Source organism: Astatotilapia calliptera, chromosome 18, assembly GCF_964374335.1.
Source record: "Astatotilapia calliptera chromosome 18, fAstCal68.1, whole genome shotgun sequence".
Lineage (NCBI taxonomy): Eukaryota > Metazoa > Chordata > Actinopteri > Cichliformes > Cichlidae > Astatotilapia > Astatotilapia calliptera.
In genome coordinates, this window is record NC_137439.1 from 15055878 (window position 1) to 15078433 (window position 22556).

Below are 22556 nucleotides of genomic sequence, written 5' to 3' on the forward strand. Positions count from 1 at the left end.
GAGCTATCAGCTTATTTCAGGTGAATAATTTGTGCCTTTGTGTGAATGCCAAGGTTCCTCCTGAATCAAATTTAAGTTCCTACGACAGGCGGGGCTTTTAATCCTGTGAAACATTCATTGAACTGGTGGAACAATCCTGTCGCACGTCAAAGTAGGTAACATCTATTTCTGGAATCTGGAGCTATTTTTATATACTCTCATTCTAAATTAATTCAGCTGAGCACAAATGTGCACCAGCCAGATGTCAAGAGAAAGAAGGATTCTTTCAGGTGAAGCAGGGTTTCACTGCTGCTGCAGTAGATTCATGTATGCATATATTATATTAAAGTGTAAGAAGCCGTTCAAACTTTTGTCAAGGGATTTAAACAGCTCCCCCTCACCTTTTCTTCTTACATACTACTGCCTCAGTTAGCAGTTTCCACTTAACACCCAGCAAAAGGTTTACATGTTAAAATAAATTACTATTTATCCAACTGAATTATAAAGAGTTTAGTGCAAGAAAATGATTTAAAGCTCAGCTTTATTAATGCTGAACCACTTTTCTCTGCATATGATGTTTTTAACTCACACCTGAGCTATAGGTTCCCATAAGTAAAGCCCAAAATTATCTCATGTATCCACTTGTTGGTGTTAGACACTTGTAACGTTGATCTTCATTATGGTACCATGATGGTACAGTTCTGCTAATAGCAAGTGAGCAAGTCATGGAGTTCTTGGGATGTATCATTGCAAATCGGGGCGGAAAAAAATATGATATTGTGAGAAATTTTTATTTCTGGGATTTCACATTGCCGATGGATCTATTTTTACCAAAACCATATTTTTTTTTCCTTAAAACTTACCAAGGGCGTAGATCATCTTGCATGGCCACTATGGTGAGGTGAGGCTGCTACCTCACCTGACTTATAAAAGTTATTATGTCATAAGCCAGTCTTGTTTTTATCATTTATTTTTCTGCAAAATTCTGACCGTACCATCTGTCGCAACAAAAATTCAGAATCAGACCGGGCAAGTCTGCTTCTTCTTCAAGTTATTTTCAGCCAGAGAACTGATGCTCACTGGAACTTTTCTTTTTATCTGACCACACTCTGTAAACCCTAGAGTTAGTTGTGTGGGAAAATCCCAGCAAATCAGCAGTTTAGGTAACAGTCAGATCAACCTGTCTGATACCAACAACCATGCCACATTCAAAGTCACCTAAATCCCCTTTCTTCCTCATTCTGCTTGATTTGAAATTCAGCAGGTCGTCTTGGCCAAATCTAGATCCCTACATGTATTGAGTTTCTGAGCGATTGGATAAATTGGATAAAACCAGATTTCAACCCTTCCAATAGTTGAGACATTTCAGTAAGTTATACGACTTTCATCCACATGAGAGAACAAGATTAAACGTTGGTGAAAAGTGAAAAAGGATTAGTCTTCTGGGCACAATATATGTCTGTAAAAATGTAATACACAAAATTTACAGTTGTTTCTAAATATTTGTGTGAATTTGGTTTGATTTATTCAAACCTATACTTGTGATGTGCTGGCTCACATCCAGGCTTCAAAGAAAGACGGTGAAAGTTGCAAACTCACAGAGCATATCCAATCCAAAAAAAAAAAAAAAACTTGAAAGAGATTGCATCAGAGAGGGGAAGTGTGGCTTTGATCTTATTTTTCAGTCATACAAGACATTTCTTATAAGTACAAATGTAATCTGTAAGAAATCAAATTTTATTCTTGTACAGTGTTTAAATTTTAAACTTACAGATTATTAAAATGATGGTTTATCAAAATAGCACTAAGATTAAGTTCAGCACCCTATGTAAGATGTATGGATATCGAAACTAATTTATCTGATAGGTTATTTGTTCTTCATCATTTCCTGACATCACACATGCACACACTGGGGTAAGTTCAGAGCTCTTTAGAGTGCTGTATTAGCTGATTGGTGCAAGCTACTTCTTTTCTTCCTCACAATCAGAAATCTGTTCATCAGCTGTAAGGTTTCCTGCTGAGACGTATTATCAAATCTCATTTTCACTAGATAAAACAGCCTTCCTGAGCAGTCCATCCTCACAGACTCCTCTTACCTTACTGCTGCCCTAAAGGTTTTTGGTTTTCATATTAATTTACTACTTTACAGCTTCTATTAAAGAGCAGCACGCTTTTTATCAAATCAAAGCTATTATATGTCACATCAATAACTTGTGACTAGAGTGATCATATGTCCCACTTTGCGAGGGGCATATGTTCAGCATTTTGATTGGTTCCTTACATCTCATAAATCAACACTGAGTTACACTTTTCAAAGCCTGGCTCTTATCCAATAAGAGAAAGAAGAAGAGGCCGTCTCATTGGGGGCAATCAATCGTAATCATATAATTGGTTCTTATATAGCACTTTTCTACTCTGCCTGAGCACTCGAAGTTCTTTATACAACTTGCTTCATTCACCCATTTACTTTTTTCTGTGTTTAAGTGTTTTTTATCTAACATTCGCACACATCCACACTCCGATGGGCCCACTGCAGAGGAACTTGGGGTTAATATCTTGCCCAAGGATATTTAGCATGCAGACTGGAGCAGCCAGGGATCAAACCACCAACCTTCTGATTAGTAGGTGACAAACTCTATCTAGTTACCTAGCTACAGTCAGGAGGTATAGCATTTAAACTCTGAACCAAAGAAAATGAATGGAAAGATAAAAATGGCTGAAATAACTAGCATTTACTACACTGTGCAGCAAACCCAATCACAAAGTTCATTAGACTGTTGCAGTAAACTAGCACCAGTCATTTTTTCAGAGTCAGATGAAAATTTCCTGCTTTTCAACCAGGTGCTTTCAGGGTGCTAGGGTGCATGTCCTGTGTGGGCTTGTAAGCTGTTGTTGCCATGATGAACAAACAGAACAGGTGTTTTTGAGTGTTTCTTTTTCTCTGGAAAAGTTTTCATTTGTATTAATGTGATTTGAACTATTTTGTTTAATGTTTTGTCTTGTGAATTTTATGCACCTTATTGAGATTAGGAGGGTGGCCTGCAGGACGCAAATGCATACTGACTTTTCAGAATATTGCTGTCCTTCAGTTAACAGGCAGTAGTCGAGAAACTTGTTGATGCAGTTTTTTCTCTGTTTTTTGTATCACAAGAACGACGGACTGTTCTTCTATTAATTTTGACCAAAAGAGGGAATACACAAGTGCAGACAGCCACATGTAAACAGTTCAGCTAAATCTGGATCTGTTGCATGATATTTTTAAAAACCAGCTATAACAAAATTTTGCACTAGCACAACATTGTACACTGTGCCCCACATTGTCCCACGGTAATAATCTCTCCTCGTGACTCACATAAAGTGTCCAGTGTCATTGTTCCCTGTCATGGCAGAAGATTTAAGCTTTTCAACCAGAATCCGGATGACATTGACGAAGATGACTATGTTGATCTGGAAGAGAAACATGCACAGTGGCCTAAATGGCAAAATCAGATACACACTAGTTAAAAGACATTCAGTGTTATCACAGGGGAATGAAAAATTTAAAAATCCTGTATCATCACAGGATAAAGGTGATTACTATTGAACTCGAGACAAAGTGAACCACAATGTGTCACTGCAAACGAGAACATTCACTCCGCTGATGGGCCAAATGTGTCTGAGGCAAGAAAAGTAAATACAGGAAAAAGATACTATGTTCTGGACTAGTTGATTACGTGGAAAATCAATGTGTTTATCATATTTATCACAGTAATATTTCAGGAAAAAAATGTACTCTGAATGTATACAGAACTCTGTTGCATCTCATAATGCAAAACGTAAAGAATTCAGGGAGGCTTTTAGCTCAATCTTGCAGCGTACACCAGGAAATTGGGTCGGCTCGAAGTTGGATCAGATCCTCACTATAAACTAACCACTCTGGAGTTTGTCTGGAAGTGGACCGAGTCCAGAAAAAGTACAGGTGAGTAAACAACCTCGGTTAACTGAAATATTACCATGGCTGCCAGAGATGTTCATTTCTACCAACTCACTGAAGTAAAGTTATCTTAATTAACTAGTTAAACTTGTGCCAGGAACAAATGTGATTTGCAAGAAAACTTCTGTCTCTCAGTATGTTGGCAAATATTTATTAACCTTTAGCTTTGACAAAAGAAAATCTGACATCAAAGGATTTAAAAGACAAAACCACCAATACATGTTTCTTAACAAGCTCCTAAAATTTTAAAACATCGCTGGTATATTATTTAATATTTCATGATCACTGCCCCAAGGGCCACAAACTTGCACTTCCTCTGCCTGAAGAATCCCACTTTAGTGTAAAATTTCATTGTAAAACTTTAATTGTAAATCTGCCACCACAAAACAAAAAACCAGACAGGCAAGTTTATCAGGTACTTGGTGTTTAACTCCTATACTCACCAGCAGTGAGGCTGTTATTGGTCCCTTAATAATCCACCAGATGCCAACATTGTCTGTATCATCCCAGCAACTGTAAAGCCAAATGTAATGTCAGTGCAATACTAAACCTACAAAAATAGATATAATAGTTCACATGGACTGGCAAGCTGCTTTAAATAAAATGCAGAAATATGAAAGTAACAACAGTAAAAACATACCCTCTGTCATCATAGAAGAATCTGGTCAAAACCCACAGTATGAGAACTGTAGATGGGAGCCCTAAAACGTAAGGGCAGGAATTAATTATGCATGCTCTGTTTACCTGTCAAGTAAAATCAATCCGAACATTGCTCCAGACCAAACGCATCTGTTTGCTGCATATTTCTTTGTTGACAAGCATAGAAAATATTAAGTTGACTCTGTGTAAAAAAATTTCCATGCTACTTGCATCTGTTTCATGCCCAAAAAAAAAGGAGTACACAGAGAATAAAAGCAGGAGACACGAGAGAGCAGGATAGTAAAGCCAGAAAGAAGCTGATAAGACGCATCAGAGCCACCGTGGTTACAGTCTGAGCACCACTCGTGTGCACACACGTAAACACACCTCAGGTGCTTTGTGTAAAAACATTCAGGACAAAAATATTTACATATCTTAACATATTCATCTGTGTAGTTTCATATTTTTTTAAGCATTATTATGGCTGTTATTGTTGTAACTTTGTATAGGGAATATCACAAGCAATCTATCACCAACCCAACATCTGTTGTCCAGGTATAAAATATGATAATTTGGGGGAACAGCCGAATTTATTAAGTAATCATCCTTTTATCAACAGCTGAAACTGCTGTGCATTAATTCTTGGGTGAAAATAAGGCAAATAAGGAAATCCTGGGTTTTCAGTAATAGCGGTTCTGTTTTTTCTTTTTCTTACCAGGTTATATCGCCATGGTAACTTGTGGGTCATGTTCAACATTAGACAGGTGAAATCACTGCCTATAGATTAATCGACTATGCAGAAGACTGTGTAAACATTCCCAGAACATGATAGTAAAATGATCTAAAGTCTTTGTGTTTGCTAAATCAACTGGCACGTTCAGGTATGGATACAGATCAGTGTCAGAATTATTTGAACTACCTTACGAGTCAAAATATGAGCAATAGTGCTCATTACTTTCTTTTTTCTGGGGGGAGTTTAACACTTGCTGTGACAAGTCGTCAGGGTTTCTTACAACAAAACTGGGATTTCATTTGACAAAATGCAATCTTGGAACCACTGATGATCATCTGACAACGATTTAGCTCTTGAGATCTTTGGAATCATTTACATTCGTAACTAATGTTTGGTGCACACAAGCTAAATGTTTGAGCTAATAGGCTAGCCACTGGGTTCTCTGATGAGCTCCGCTCATCTTTATGGGGAAATTATGGTTCACCAATGGCAGTGTGGGCAGCCTGTGATCAGATTAGGTTGCTGTGGGTCCATCAGGTGCAGAGAATAGTAAACTTCTAGCACACGAAGATGATTTGGGGAAATTTGTGGAATTTTTTTGAACTTCTACCTTTTTGCTACCTTCCCTGTCCCCGCCTACTCATAAACCGATCAGCAACGAACACACTCATCCATGTCAAGCACCATGCAGCATGGATTTTGGACGACTGTTGGGAGCATATTTACATAGTTTGAAAACCCCTCTCCGTGGACAAATCCCTCCATAAATCGAAACAATCGGGGTAGCATAAACTAAGCATGACACAGGTTCTGCTTCTATGCCACAACACGGAACAAATTTTGCTTCCTCCTTCACACACTGCTTCAAATCACACCATGAATGTTTCAGAAGAAGTCTGCACAGTTCTCACCACATTTTTCTTCAAGTCAATCTGATCTATAAAGAGGACAGAGTCATTTTTCCAAACACAGACGAACTTGTGTAATACTTCTGACTGAAACAAGCTCTGTCTTGAGCTGGCCTTAAAGCCATGTATTCTCATTGTTATGGGTACTTTTCCCTATGTAACCCTCTGAACACAGGCAGGATTCACAACAGAGTCCAGTATCAGCACTGGACTCTGATACTGCCTCATCTTAAACCTGAATCAGTGGTGAAAGATGCACGATTAGCTATTTGTCCATGTTTTTTCTCAACGTGGAGGAAAAAAAACAAAAACTAAGCTTCAGAAAAGGCAGTAAAAAAAGCAGGAGACCTTGGGCCTGATGTCTCACCCCATTTCTCTCTGACAGAGGAGGGGACAGCAACGCTTTCATGTCACCTTTTTTGAGTGTAGAGTGAGCGATGAGGTGATTCAAGTTGAGTCATACAGTTCAGAAGGACAAAACAAAAACACTGTGATGTGACGTGGTGCTGTATGTGTGCATGTTTGCACTTCAGTCTTGCGTCGCTGGTTACCGTTGGAAATAAATCCTTGTAAACAAAACTTCTCAACAAATTCATCACTGCGGTACACACATCCACATACATTTAATAAATGTATTCCTTAATGATAAACGGGTGATATTAATAAGGCTTACACAGTCTGCATTTTTGCCAGCTGGCTCAAGAGAGCTTAAAGTGCACACAGCATGTTTGATACTGCACTACTGTACAGTGCTCCTCCACTCACACGGCTCAGGAGCTGAACTGGTTGCACTCCATTGCTTTCAGACTGTATTATGTGCCTAAACAGTTTTTTCTAATATCATAGTTTGATTTTCCTTGTTAAGAATCAGTCACTCTGCTCTCTGTAAACCTTTCACATTACTGACTGGTCAGATGCCTCCATTTCCGCCTCTTCCAGGGAACCACCCTTGCAGCTAGATTGGGAAGCTGTGGACTAACTTATTGAAATTATAACCACCTTTGTGTGACTGATTAGGCTGATTGCTGATGTCAGAGAAGAGAGAGGGGAAAGATATCCTGAGTATGTTGTACCTGCTTTGAAGCACAGCCCCAAGAAGCATTCACAATTGTAATTATGACTAATCTCACAATTAAGAGATCTTCTCCAAAAGGTTAAGGAGGTTGTTAATCAGAGATAAACTACCTGGTGTAACTTATGCTATTTTATTAATAATAACTTTTAATATTGTCTCATGCCCATGAATTCAGTGCTATTCCATTTTTAAAATTAGCAGTTCAGGCTTATAAAGCAGTGCTGCTGTGAATTGGAGCTGGAAAAATTATCACGGTTCAAGTGCAAGTTCCCAGACAAGGTGTAGAATCAACTGATCTCCGGCAGGGATTGACAGCGGTGGAGGATTTCACTTTCCTCTCTTAACTTCCTGTCAAAGCAGCTGAGCAGCAGTTGCCAGCTACAGCATCCTGCTCAGCGTGACTCACTGTTTGCATGTGGAGCACCTTTAACAACAACCTACAACTGAGACAGCTCACAAGACCTGACGTGAAATCATAATAATGTCTGCCTGAATGCTGATGACCTACCTCTTCTTTTATTAAACTGTAGCGGCGTGCTTGTAGCCCTCAGGGTCAGATCCATTTATATCTTACCATAAATTCCATTCATCGCCTTATCAGAAATATCCCTGCCACCGTGTGTGAATGCAGCATTGCACTGGCATTCAGCGGAGGATTTAAAAAGCCCACGTGGCATGAAAGGTTTTGTTTTGCCAGCTGGACATTGCCTAAAAGTTTCAGGTAAGTGTGTTGCTGTTTCTCACCTTCACTGCTGCACTTAACAAAAGTTTCTGCTTAGCTCTGTGTGGCTGGACTAAGCTGATATATTTTGGTAACAGGAACCATATGAGACTGACAGGAGCGGTGGAGTATGAGATTACAGGCTTGAATAGGAAAATATACAGCAGCATGAAACAAACAAAACAAAAAGACAGTGGGATGGGAATGGTAAGACAATGGAAAACACTTGGCTTAGGAACAAGGGATGAGAAAACATGGAAACCTCTCAAAACATCCATAGAAAGCTAAGAAGAAAAAAAAAAGATGGGAGAGAAAATAAAAGGGGGGCCGAGGAAAACAAGCGCTACACTCATCTTTAGGGCTGTGCTGCTGCCTAAATAAACTGCTACCAGGATTTTGGAGGCTCAGTTCTTGTGTAAAAATAGATTTCCAACCCAGATATGAAGATAATGTGTGATAATACTGACTTTAACCCCTTAACACCTAGTGCTTTATATTAGATACATGAGTTTTTGTAAGCGTTTGAGGCTTCTATCATTAGTTTAAAAATTTCCCCTGACAATTCTAAATAAATTGTAAAATAAATGTCAAATTAATATTATGTTTTTGTCAAAAGGTCCAATAAACTCTCTCACTTCAAAATTTATAATTTTCTGGGAATAGTTTTGGCTTTAAAGGGTTAATCCATTTAAGGCACTGAAAGGGGTTTTCATACTGTTCCCCTGTTATCTCCTATTCTGCAGCTGAATATATTAAATTGAGCACATCACAATGTGCAACTGATGGCACTTATTCTCCAGCAGCATCATTTACGAGAGACAGAAAAGCAACAAGACGCCTTGACTTTAAATCAGCAAAAGCCACGATGGAAACATTTGTTTGTTCTTGAAAATTATTCCTTTACCTACATTACTCTGATGTTTTAGAATAAAAAAAAAATCATGTATTTATTAAACTTTCAGTGGAGCTTAACACATTTTTGCTTAAATAACAGTCAATTTTTATTTTTTACTTTTTCTTAAGGAGTTAATATGAGTGAATCTTTGACAGGTCCTTCAGGCATTTGCTGGCAAGCCTGTAAACGTCTGACATGTTTGCTGCAGGACCTTTAGCAGATGTGGCCGATGATGGTGACAGAAACAATGAGGAGTGAGACCTCAAGTGAAGAACTTGCCATAAGCAGAATTAACAATGGGCTGGCTGCCTGGAGAGATGACGACGATTATGATGATGATGATGATTTGCACTGGATCACACTTCTCTGGACTTCAGAAAACCATTGAGAGCTTCTTTGAAATGGAGAAACCAAAAATATACAGCTAATGATAAGTTCTTGATGTTTTACTGGCTATTTTTTTAACGTGTAGTTGTGTAAGCTAGTTAGTTACTGTATAATATGAGCAGTACTGTGTGTGGAGGTCAAAGTGGCTCGCTAGCACCAGTTGAATATTTAATAGCAGCTAACATGCTAACTGCTGTGTTTTCTCCGCTTACCAAAAGAATATCTTTTAATGATTATTTTAATCACTTTTACATCTTTTAATGGTCTCTGACATGTGATATTTTAACGGTTAGATGAGCTGTTGCTGTTGTGTATTTGTCAGGCTACATGATGATCAGCTAGTGTAGCTCTAGAAAAAACATGTAGGGACCTTTTGTGTGACTCGAGGCTTCAATGCTACTTTTACCTGGAAACAGCGATTCAATTATTTATCAAGTATTTCCATTTTTTAAGTTCACAGGCATCCTGTTTGTAAGGATACAGTCTCTTCAAGTTGGAAAATATTGCTCATTCAAATCAATCATTTATAGTGTTTTTCTCACACAGAGACACATCCGGGATGTAGTGAGAAAACCAATCACTGTTGTAGGCTATGACCACAATTTTACATTTTTACATTTTTAAAATGTATGTATTACATTTTCCTCTTTCACTATCCTTCTTGAATACTGCTTATTTAACAGTTTTAGTTTTTTAAAGAGTACCACTAAATAGATAAAGTTTGTGAAGTGCCTTTTTTAACCAGTCCCTCCCTGCCTATATAAAACATTTGTTTTTAAATGCTGCAATCCATTTAACAAGTTAACATCATACGGGTGTTAACAAAGGGTGTTTTCCCATATTATTCAATTGAATTTCAATGTATTTTGCACAGTGCAAGCTGTGGAAAATTTTATTTGGATTTCTTTTAAATTACCCAAAGTCACACACTACTAAAAAAAATTTCTTTCCTGTAAAAACTTTAGTTTGTACCCCTTAAAACACAATGAAATCCCATTTAATTCTAGGAGAATTACACTTTTGTGTAATTAAAAAATAATCTGTATTAATTTGTGTAACACAATTATAGAGGCTGTGCTTTTGTACACAGAAACAAAGGAAGCCTGTATTTTAATTTGCCCATTTGACATGTCGGTGCAAATTGACAATATTCCAATGTGAGCAAAAACATCAAGTCATGGGACTTATAAACATATACAGACAAAGGACAAAAGGTGTCAATTGACTGTTTAGGATAATAAACACCCTGTTCAGTAGTCAAAACCGCAAAACAAGGCAAAAAATTTTTGACTTTCTAAGCATATTTTCAGAAAAGCAAATTGTTTGTCTTTGCATCCACAACTGAGCTTATTTGTAACAAAAAAGAAGTTTTTCTACCATATTTATAGCACCTCCCCTTTCAACTGAGCCTCTGTGTTCTATGGCCCTGTCTCTATTTCACCAATATTTGCTTTATTGCTAGAGCTGATCATGATTAACAAATGATTTTAGATAACCCTTTTGAATATTAATCTGTTTGTGGGTCACATTTTATTCTGTGTTTTTTAGTGTTTGTGTTGGAGCTACAGTGTGTGATTGTTTTTGTAAAGACAATTCAGTCACTCTTACTCACCCCATCCAATCAGGATATACCACCAGAAGTATTTCCTCTGTGAGACGAAGGTCAGAGCCAGCAGTGTCTGCAGATACATGCCCTCCACCAGCAGCCAGAAGTAATTGGCCAGGATGCTGAACTGGAAGAAAGCCACGGCTGACTTGCACGCTTTCTATAGAGAGGAAACAACAAAACAAAGTTAGAAAAACTGGATGTGTCATTGTTAGGTTTGTAGCTTGAACCTATTCGCTGGAACGTTAAGACAATATAATTACACTGCAAGCAAGACGCAAGTAGGCAAACTTCTTCATGTTACTCGTGCACGGGAGAGAACCAGACAACCGCTTGACTCCAGTTGGTCTCGTCCGTTCTCCCATACACTGTCCTTTTATTGAGGTTACATGAATATGCATAGGTTCATTAACATACGACGTCTACATACAAACAAAGAGTACCTTGCCTGTGTGTGTGTGTGTGTGTGTGTGTGTGTGTGTGTGTGTGTGTGTGTGTGTGTGTGTGTGTGTGTGTGTGTGTGTGTGTGTGTGTGGGGACTGCTGATCAAAGGGTCAAACATCCTTGGTCAGGAAGAGGGTAGCCTCCCCCTCACCCTAGATGGTTCATCCTAGATAACACGGTGAGGAAGTCCTGCAGTTCATCTAAACAAAGAGCACTTAGACTAGAACAGACGCAACTACGTTAATCCTACCATAAAATAATAAGACACGGTATGACCTCTCATGCTCCCAAAGTGCTGTCTAATACACACAAAGTTTGCAGACTATCAAGGATCAAAACCTCTACCAATCTACAACTAATTACAAAACTCTAAGCATATATAAGTAAATATTTCTAAGCATAAATGACAATCAACAATACAAATCTAACAGTCATCATTTAACATAATAATACATCTTTTTGTGTAATAAAAGGGAAGGTAGTGACAAAAAAATATTTGATTCTTCTTCTACTTTTGCTATAACTTCAACTGAAGTCAATCAAGTACAAAGAAATACAAAATAAGCACCAAGGAACTCAAACCAATTAAAAAAAAGACAAAAATAAACTACCTAAATAGTCACAAAATCACAATTTGAGAAGACTTGCAAAAGAAATTAAAATTTATAAAACAATAAAAAAAAGGAACACAAAATTAGCAAAATCTAGAGATATAAACCAACAGGAAGATGTGCAGTACATAACCACAAAAACACACAAAAGTGTAAAACCAGCACCAAACAATAAGTGAACAAAGATAAACAAAAAAAACCCCACAAAGATACACAAGAGAATAAAAACCAAAGATGACAAAAAAGCAATAAAAAGCATGGACACCGAGACCAAAACATGTAATAAGGAACAAACACAAAGGCTGTTTTTTAAAATCAATTCATGAAAAAAGAAACAAACCTTTTCTCCAAATCCAACACACACATGTGCAAAAAAAGCATATTCAGTACATTCAGTGTGTGAATGTGTGTGTGAATGGGTGGATGACTGGATATGTAAAGCGCTTTGGGGTCCTTAGGGACTAGTAAAGCGCTATATAAATACAGGCCATTTACCATTCTATATAAGGAGATCCTGATACAAAATATATACAGGACGGAAGTGTCTGTATTCCTGTTCACTCTATAACCTTCTGACTTCCAGCACATGAATGAATCATGCCACCTGCAGAAGTCGTCTAATGACACTGCAGTGGTTGGGTGTATTAGGGACAGGGCTGGAGTGGGAGGTGATGAAGAGCTATGTGTAGTACTTTGGCGGAAAACCACCTCCTTCTGAAATTCAGCCACTCAAAAGAGATAGTGGTTGATTTCCGGTGACTAAGCCAATTAGCATGATGGGTGACTGAAGCAGTGGACGGCTACAGGTAATAGGGTGTTCACATGAATGACAGATTGGATTCTATTTTTTGAGGAACCTCAGTTCCTCCAGTGTTTGAGGCAAAACGGCAAGACCAATTTTTAGCAGCAAGTGCTGCTGTCTGCTTGGAGGGGTGGCATCTGTGCCAGAGATGCCAGCAGGAACAACAAATTCATCAGTGGCCAGAATCTGGAGGCGTTTGAGTCACAGAGGGACAGGAGGGCATTGACAAACTATTGTCCATCATGGACACACCCACTCCATTTCACACTACAGAGCCAACAGAGTTCGTTCTCCCTCAGACCCCACTAACATAAAGACCACTTCAGGAAATCATTCCTACGGTTATACCTTCATCTATCTATCTATCTATCTATCTATCTATCTATCTATCTATCTATCTATCTATCTATCTATCTATCTATCTATCTATCTATCTATCTATCTATCTATCTACTGTAGATTTAAACCTATATTTTCTCATTTTTCCAATATAAAAAAAAAATCTTAAATTGTTGCTAAAAGATTTCATCAGTCTAATGAGAGTATTTCCCTCTCATCGTTTTGCCACGTGTCTTCCCCTCCTCGTTCTCTGTTTCCACTGTTAACTCAATCACACAGCATGTGGGAATCTATTTTGATGCAAACATCAATTAGAGCCCTCACCGTGGACATGGAGCAGTGGTCCAGGGTCTCATCAGCAAACAGCACGGTGTCTTTAATGAAGACGGCACTGGCTCTCAGGATGAAGGAGGCGAACAGGTTGATGTGGATGTAGTTTCTGGTGCAGCGGAACTTCCTGCGTAACAATAGCGTAAAGCATACACTGCATGTAAATTAATATTTCATAAGGCGGAAGAAGAAGGTAAACAACTTCATGAATTTGCATGTGTAAGATGATTCATAATCCTCTGTACTACAAAGGCTCTTTGAGGCTTTATCATCTGAATATATGCATATTTTCCTAAAATTATAAGATGCTGTCCTAACCACACAAATCCTGAATGTGTCTGCATCATAGAAATTTCCCCTTTTATTGGCCTTTTGTGGGTGCAGATGGTGGTGTGTGCCGCTCTGGTCTAACCTGAAGGCTGCGAACACCACGATGGCTGTAATGAGGGAGATGAGTGACGTGGCGTAGCCTACGGTGTAAACCTGTCTGAAGGTATAAAGGTAACTCGTCTGGAGACAGGAAAACAGAGAAACCGTTAGTTTAGAAAAATATCAAAATAAAAGTCTGAAGCTGTGAGTCTGACTCAGATTGCTGCAATTTCAAGGGTTCTTTCTTTATAAGATTCATGAATGAATAATAATTGTGTGGATGCTTTAAGCTATTGAGTTCCTCTTGGGACTTCCGTACACTTTTTGGCACTTAACTACTTCCACAATTTTCAGCCGATTTTCACCGTTCAAATTTTAAAATATTCTGCTATTTCTGCTAATTCCTGCTATGTCTTTTGGTATTTTTCACTATTATACTTTTTAAAATATTAAGCTTAATTTGTCCCATTTAAATGAATGGGAAACTTCTGCAATTCTGCTAAAATTTGCTTGTTTCTGAAACTTAACTACTTCCTCATATTTTCACGTAGAACAACCATTCAAACTTTAAAATGTTCTCAAATTATTGGGCTATTCAGGTATGATTCAGCTTTTTCAAATCTTTTACCGTTTTACTTTTATGCCTCTTAAAGTTTTCAGTTGCAAAATTGTGATTTTTCACAAAATACATGCGTTGTTATGGTTGCTATGCACTTGGCTTCCAGTATGCCACTGAAGGTTTTGCAGTCTTCTCTTCATGTCCGAACAACTTCTTGCTACTTGCTCAATTTTCACTCAACTTCCACAAATTATACATCAAAACGTAGGTATTTTTGCTGGGTTTCTGAAAATGTCACTATCATTGTTGTGGGATTTATAGAATTTTGGCAAATCTCCTCAGACCAACACAAAGTCACAAAACTCTCCATAGAAAGTCAATGGAGAGCTTGTTCAAAATCACCGCTTGATTTCTGTAATGAGAGGCATATTCGAATCGTCATATCTCCTTAACGAAGCAAAGTTAAGACATAAGGCTTGTCCCAGTATATCTTCAGACACTCCTGACGCTCACAATTCAAGAATTATTTTCTCACCTATTACCGTTCTGAAATGAGTTAGACTTGTTTGAGGGTAGAAAATTTGTCCTTCGCTCAGATTTCTTCAGATTTCAAACTCTGGAAATGAACCACTTTTTTCTCTCGTCATATCTTTTTAATGGATTTCCACAGAGACCTGAAAATTTCCATGATTGTTCACCAAAGCCTGCTGTCTCTTACGGTGAAAGAATGATATTGATACTCCAAATAGATTTAGAGTTAGAAAGCGTTGTTTGAGGGCAAGTCAAGGCAGTTTTTGCTTTGCTCTACTCAGTTATGGTGCATTAGAAGTCAATTATCTTTAATAATTCATATTTTAATGATAAATTGTCAACACTTTAAGATTCCCCCATCTCTTCTGAACAAAACGGTGTAAGAATGACCGTTCTAGCCCCTACGGTTAGGAAATTATGGTCATTTGTTTGAGGGGAGTTGTCATTATGAGAAATAGACTGCAAAAATCCTGTGTCTCTCTGTGCTGTTTTGGCGGGAAAAAGTGCACAGGCTCTCTGATTGGTGGATTCAAATTCAGCAGCTCCAAGGCTGCTTGACTGAGCTAGAAACTTACTTCTCTCTCCGTGTGTGTGTGTGTGTGTGTGTGTGTGTGTGTGTGTGTGTGTGTGTGTGTGTGTGTGTGTGTGTGTGTGTGTGTGTGTGTGTGTGTGTGTGTGTGACAGAGAGAGAGAGAAAGGCTTTTAATGGGATGACCTCATTCTAAGCTTCAAATTCAATATATTTAGACTGGTTGACTGAATTGGATCATGTGTGTGTGTCTCTCTGTGCATGTGTGTTTCCTTATGTGTACATATTTCTGATTGTGTGGCTGTTATATATTTTTTTTGCTGATTTTTTTCATTTAACAAGTATATTTGAGGGACCCTCAGCATGTTCAGCATTTTTTCAGCTGTCCATTTTGCTTTTCCGATTTTTCTGTTTAACTTATTACTATTGTGCTAAATCATACTATTTCTGCTTTTAATAGGATTTGTGCCAAATATAGTATTTCTGCTTTTTATAGGATTTGTGCTTAATATACTATTTCTGCTTTTTATAGGATTTGTGCTTAATATAGTATATCTGCTTTTTATAGGATTTGTGCTTAATATACTATTTCTGCTTTTTATAGGATTTGTGCTTAATATAGTATTTCTGCTAAATGTAGTGTTTATGCTTAATCATACTATTTCTATATATTTCTGCCAGGCAGCCAATCCTCTGTGAGGACTCAGACATTCAAATATACAGATCAGGGCCTGCACGGCCTCCCAGCCAGCCAATCATATCTGAGGTTTTCCGTTTCCTCTCTCGTCATATCTCAGCGACGGATGTACATAGAGCAATGAAAATCGCAGTTAAAGTACACCAAAGTCCGCTGATTCACCCAGTACAAGAATTATGCTTCTAGTCCACCTAGTTTTTGAGTTACACAACGTTTTGTAACTCCAAAAAACGGCGTTTTTCGCCTCTCACCGCGATCTAATTCTGACTCGTCATCACCCTGTTTTTCAAAACGGCTGCTCTCTTTCCCAGTGGCGCAGTTGGTAATGACACGGGTCTGCAAGCCAAAGATCGTGGGTTCGATTCCACCTTGGTCAACATGTTTTTTTCCCTACAAATTAATACACTGTCACAGACCAGTAATTCATATTCATCATTTATTACAATTCTGCAAACTTTTATGATTTTACCAGCTTTTCTAATATGGACCTCACATTCTTGTTAACACTCCATGGCACAAATACTCTTCCCTTTAGGCTATTTCTCCCATTTTAAAGTATTACTCCTCCATAATTGTAATTCTGTTAAATCAAAGTACTTTTACTACATCTTAGTACTTCTGCTCAATCATAGTATTTCTGCTAAATCATAGTATTTCTGCTACTTTTTGGTACTTGTGCTAAATACAGTATTTCTGCTAAATCATACTATTTCTACTATATTATATTTTTCTTTCTAAATATAGCATTTCTGCTATATAATTGTATTTCTGCCAAGTATTATGTTTCCTCTAAGATATTGCAGTTCTGCTAAGTTATTCCATTTTAGCAAAGTTCTTTTGCTTCTGAAAAGCTTTTACAATTTCTGCAACTTTTCAGCTTTTTCAGCTGGTTTTTGCATGCAGCTTCAGCTTTAAGCATCCACACTGCATTTTCGCAGGAAATGCAAATTTTTCTAGTTTGTTTAAGCTTTAGATAGAAAAAGCAGTAATTATGCTGAAACACTGAAAAAGATGTATTTTTAACTGTGTGGTTATTTAAATATATAAACAATTTCAGGACCTGTAATTTCCCTTGAGTTGTTTACATTTATTCCTGGAACAAAGGTCCTCACAGCTAACTACAAATAGGTCTGACATAAAAAGGAAACAGCGATAGAGGAAGCAGAAACAATATGTTCATCCTTCATTGACTGGCATGATTACAACCACATGTCCGTATACCTCGGACTCAGGCTCGCTGTCATCGCTGAACGCGCAGGCCTCCTCATAGGGTGGATACATTTCCGACCAACCGTCAGCAGTACAGTTCCTGTAAACATACCCTAATGTGGGGAATCCAAAGAGAGAACGCAAGGAGACAGTTAATTTCAAGTGTTTCAATCGCACAAATATATGAATGTTGTTCTTTTATTATTTTTTGTGCCCTTCCTGACACAACCCCAAAAGGATTGGTGTTTCCTTCCAGGAATAAACCGGAGGTCTTTTTGTTTGCAAGGGGAATGTGCAAACCACTTGGAGCCACTTTTTCTGTCTCAAGAATGAAAGCGGCAATTTCAGTTCAGTTTATGGGTCGCATAACCACTGCATGGGAACCTGTAAATAACACCTTCAAATTGTTTCTTTCTTATAAAGACATATAACTACCTGCTGAAAATGTTCACATGTAATGCACCATGCATTTGCAAAACATGGTGATGAACACCCTGAGATCTCAACAATGTTCAGTCAGTCTCCTGACCATGAGCTTTCAACACGATGCTTGGGTGAAACTGCTAAATGCCCTCTTTCTCTATAATTTTGGCACTTTTCAAATCCCTCCAGTGGGACAGTCTGATGGGCTAGTTCTGACCTACAGGCTGTTTGTTTGACAGCCTGGGTTTAGAAGCTCAGTGAACCTTTTTGTTACACCAAGTGTCCTTTTCTGTCTTGGTTTTTAGTCTTTTCATACATTTTACAACACAACTGACTGACAATACGAGCTATTTTAAATCTACCTGAATTAAAATGTGTTATTCGCATCCCTTTTTGTTGTGAAATGCTGTTGAAATTACACTCTGGCTCCTTTGGTCGAGTTTAACTTTTAGGATTTTTGAAAAGTGAAGAAAAAGGTGTTGTATGAAACCTACTGAAACCTATTGAAACTCTGCAGGTATATTTTCCTTTTTAACTTCAGGGCTAATAACTGCTACACCATTATCATCTTTTAATTTCTTTTTCTCCATTATATTTGAAGCAAATCCTCTACTCAGTCTATTGAACCTCACTTTGGTCTCTTCCAACCTCTTTTGGAAATATCTGGTCCTTTATTGTCTAAAGTCTCCACTGTGCTTTCTTCTGACAATATATCTGTTGTTCAGCACAAAGCAGCAGTTTACAGTGATTTTTGACTAATGACACCAAAAGCAACACTGTGAGATGGAACAGAAGTTGCTGGCTGGACAGTTAAACAATATGCAGAACCTCATCCATAATCTCAGGGCAGCCTATTTTCACACTGCAGCAGTTTTTTCACAAAAACATATCGAAGAGACGTACTTTAAGTAAATGATATGCTTCCCGGCAGCTGTGTAAAGGGGGAAAAAATACGAATATTTAGAAATTTGCAAAATGCTTGTGAAACCATGAGCTGATTAATTCCTTTGTAATTAAATATTGAATCATAATTGCTTTACAAATCAATCAAAGCAATTTTCCTGTAGACTCCTGGTGGAGCATAGGGCCACAACAACACCACGCCAACGGACTCTGTTCTGGGCCGTTCTCTTCAGCTGGGTCCACGTCATTCCGGCGGCCTTCACTTCGCTCTCGACAGATCTTCTCCACGTCTGTTTGGGTCTCCCCACTTTCCTTTTTCCTTGTGGGTTCCAGTCCAGTGCTTGCTTTGTGACGTTGTCGATTGGTTTTCGAAGTGTGTGGCCTATCCAGCCCCATTTTCTCTTCTTGATGTCTTGACCGACCGGGTTCTGGCTGGTTCTCTTACACAGGTCTGTGTTCGAGATCTTCTCAGGCCATCTGATGTTGAGGATGTGTCGAAAGCACTTGTTGATGAAAAGCTTACCCGGCTCGCTGAGGAGGCAGAAAAGACTGGCCTGAAGATCAACGTCAGAAAAACAGAGGTGTTGCGGCTGAACAACCAACAAGAACATCCACAGCAGCTACAGGGAAAACACTTGGTGGAAACTGACTGCTTCATCTACCTAGGAAGCATAGTCAACAGTGATGGTGGCGCAGATGAAGACAAATCAACAAAGCAAGGCTTGCATTCAACACCCTGCGACCCATCTGGAACTCCAAAGCCTTATCTCAGCACATCTTCAACACTAATGTGAAAGCAGTCCTCCTGTATGGGTCCGAGATGTGGCGGGTGACCAACACCACTACCAGCAAGATCCAGATTTTCATCAACAATTGCTTTACACGCCTTGTTTTAACCTACAAGCTTTAAGTCATCAGTCCGGTACACTTGCACCAGTATTTCTTCTCTGAGACTATTTCGGTCCATTGTGCTTTGAGTCAAAAAACGTTTTATTCTTTTATGTCCACTGACGTCTGCTTTTGGTTAAAGTTCATTTGGATACAGCGGGTGACAGGAGAAATTCATCTGGTATTTGTGGGACTGTGTATTTAAATATCTTTGCCAGAGATAGCGCATAGGTAATAGCAGAATTGCTGTTTAGCAGAACAAAGATGCATAAAAATAAATGACAGGAGGATTTTTTTCTTTGTTCGTTATTTCCTCTGAGCAAACAGAAACCGACTGGAGTCCAAATGCTGCAAACTGTGCAGCTGAAAGCAAAGCCTCTTGTTTGTTTGGGTGATCAGCAATTCAGATCATAATGAGCCGTTATTTCCATCAAGGTAAAGGAGGAAAGAGCATTACTCGTTAATTAATGTGGCTTTCCCTCCTCTAATGGTCCTGTAACAATACAACAGACCAATATTGCTGTCTGTGTGCGTCATTTTAAACGTTTACTTGTTGTCCTATAAGGACCAGTTTAATAGTCGCAAAACATGTAATTGTTTTAACCAAAGAAAAAGCTAATAAAAATCTTAATGTGGATATATGTGCATTATTTACACACGTATGTGTAAATATAAAAATTGCTAAATGCAAAAGCTCATTATTAAGAAAGAATTTATTTCTCATGGTGTCACAAGGACTTTCTTTGAGGAGACAGCAGCCGAAAAGGATGTCAAATTGTGATGAATGAACCCTGCAGACAAGATTTCAATCCACTTCTGCCAAAAACATCCTAGAGCATATTATATGTGTGTGTGTGTGTGTGTGTGTGTGTGTATTCTTGCCAACAAACATACATGAATACATGCTATGATTCTCCAGCATTGACTCCAGCCTGCTTTAGCTCTGCTGATTATCCAGCAGAGCTAAAGCTAATACTGGTGCGACAGCACAGCATCCAAGAATCGTGCAGAAGGTGCAGGAACCAACCTTGATTGCTGGAGAAATGCTGGAAGACTTCAGAGCAGGACAAATTGACCACCTGCCCAACCTCAGCTCGCAGCCAGCACCCGATCTCATCCCATTCTGTTTTACATCCTGCAAACAGAGACAGAGGGAGAAGCAGCAGAAAGTTATTAATAACACTGTCACAATGCTGACAGTATAGACATTCAAGTGCTCAAGATTTAGTGCAAAATCCAGCTGCAAAGCTGAACATCTCTTTTGTCAAGCTTTAGTTAGAATAACTCTACTTCCACAAACCGCATCCTAAAAGTTTGTACTTATATTTTAAACTTCATAGGTAATTAGAACAGGTTAAATTCACTAAATTTATGCAAACATTTACAGCTTTACTTAGTGGCTTTCCCAATTGCAATTTTTACAAAATGTACAGTACTGTTCAAAAGTCTTAAGCTACCCCTCATATGTTTACAAATGGGAAATAGGTGCAGCCTTGCTTATTTTGCAAGGTGAAGATCCCAACAATCAGTCAGCCCCTTATGAACAAGCACAAGCGTCAATGGGAAGGAAAAACTCCCTTTTAACAGGAAGAAACCAGCAGAACCAGCCTCAGGGAGGGGCAGTTTTATCAAGTTTATAAAGTTTTATGAAAAAAGAAAAGTTTTAAGTCTAATCTTAAATGATATGTGGCTTGAGATTTGTATAACTTAACTATTAAAACACGACTATTCTGAATGTTACTTGAGTATATTTTCAATGCTGGACTTTTAATTAATTAGCTTCAGCTGATTAGCTCTGCCAATCTGTCACACCAATCTGGAAAAATAGCAACGAATCACTATTCCATTCTCTCTCGTCTTCAGGGCTCAGACTGTGAAACAGGAAGCAAACTTTGTTTTGAGTCTGAAAACCTTCTCGTGTTTTCTGATAGTGTGTGTGAGTGTGTGTATGTTTGTGTGTTTAGTCCCCATTGCCGCATTTGATCACAAATACCTCCACAACTATTAAACTGACATTACAGTTTGTTTCAGACATTTTTGTGCCATTCAGGATGATTCGCAATTACTGTGATGATCCCCTCGCCATCAATCACAATCATTATGTTTCAAAGTTATTGTCATACGCACAGCAGAGAAACATGTTTCCCTGTACAATGAAATGTATGCTTTACTGTCAACAACAGATGTCAAACAGAACAATCCACATATAAAATAGATAAGTAAAAGAAATAATCATTTAAAAACATTTTTTTGAGAAATACAGTAGAAATACTAGATATGTAAATAATATATTTACATTTGGAAAAAGAATCTGAGCTCCAATAAGCTATGTAGATATTACGCTATATGCTACATCAGTGTTTGTATTATCTCTGTTAAAGTACCAACATTATCTGGTGTCTTTATGTGCACCACGAAGGAAAAATGAGATCTAATGCTTTTCAGTCGTCCGTCAACAGCCTCAGCATCTCGCATGTTTATGAAAGACTGAGTACATCTCAAAAAGCCCTGAACTCCAGCAATGTTATGAAGAGTTCCCTGCAGCGTGACATACATCCTGCTGTTTTATTTATGAAGAACGGAGCAGACGCATTTAAACCTCAGGCCTTCATGTGCAAACACAGTACATTCAGGTGACCTGATTGCCAAGTCACGTATTCACTCTCGTATAATTAAAATTGGGTATTTATATTAATCCTGACCTAATAAATCCAAAGTGATGCATAACACCATCTGACAAGTCCCGTCCACAGTCTTGTAGCTGTGATTGGCCCACATTAAAAGCTTTCACTTTTTTTTCCATCAACTACATTCTATATAAACCGCGGATTACTCGGTTTAACGGACTAATTCATTTTTCACTGAGTTGACAGATTTGACAGGAGAAAGTGGATGATTGGATGGAGTAGCTTGTCTGATCAATTTTAATTGTGCTGATAAACGGAGCGTGTACTGCACCAAATATCTGCAGTAATCTCAGATAAATGTCAACAGCAGTGATGAATT

The 22556-nt window shown here is 38.3% G+C and overlaps 1 protein-coding gene across 1 annotated transcript in view; it reads right to left on the reverse strand.

The window, feature by feature from the left end:
- Window positions 1-20680, reverse strand: part of ghrhra (growth hormone releasing hormone receptor a) — a 32026-nt gene extending 11346 nt beyond the window's left edge. Inside the window, exons 1-8 of the mRNA XM_026150538.2 lie at window positions 20578-20680; window positions 17349-17449; window positions 13855-13952; window positions 13437-13569; window positions 10923-11076; window positions 4593-4653; window positions 4396-4465; window positions 3332-3426 (exon numbers count right to left, since the gene is read on the reverse strand). Of these exons, the coding sequence (XP_026006323.2) occupies window positions 3332-3426; window positions 4396-4465; window positions 4593-4653; window positions 10923-11076; window positions 13437-13569; window positions 13855-13952; window positions 17349-17408 (671 nt within the window). The 5' untranslated portion in view covers window positions 17409-17449; window positions 20578-20680. The remainder of the gene's footprint in view (window positions 1-3331; window positions 3427-4395; window positions 4466-4592; window positions 4654-10922; window positions 11077-13436; window positions 13570-13854; window positions 13953-17348; window positions 17450-20577) is intronic.
- Window positions 20681-22556: the final 1876 nt, after the last annotated feature.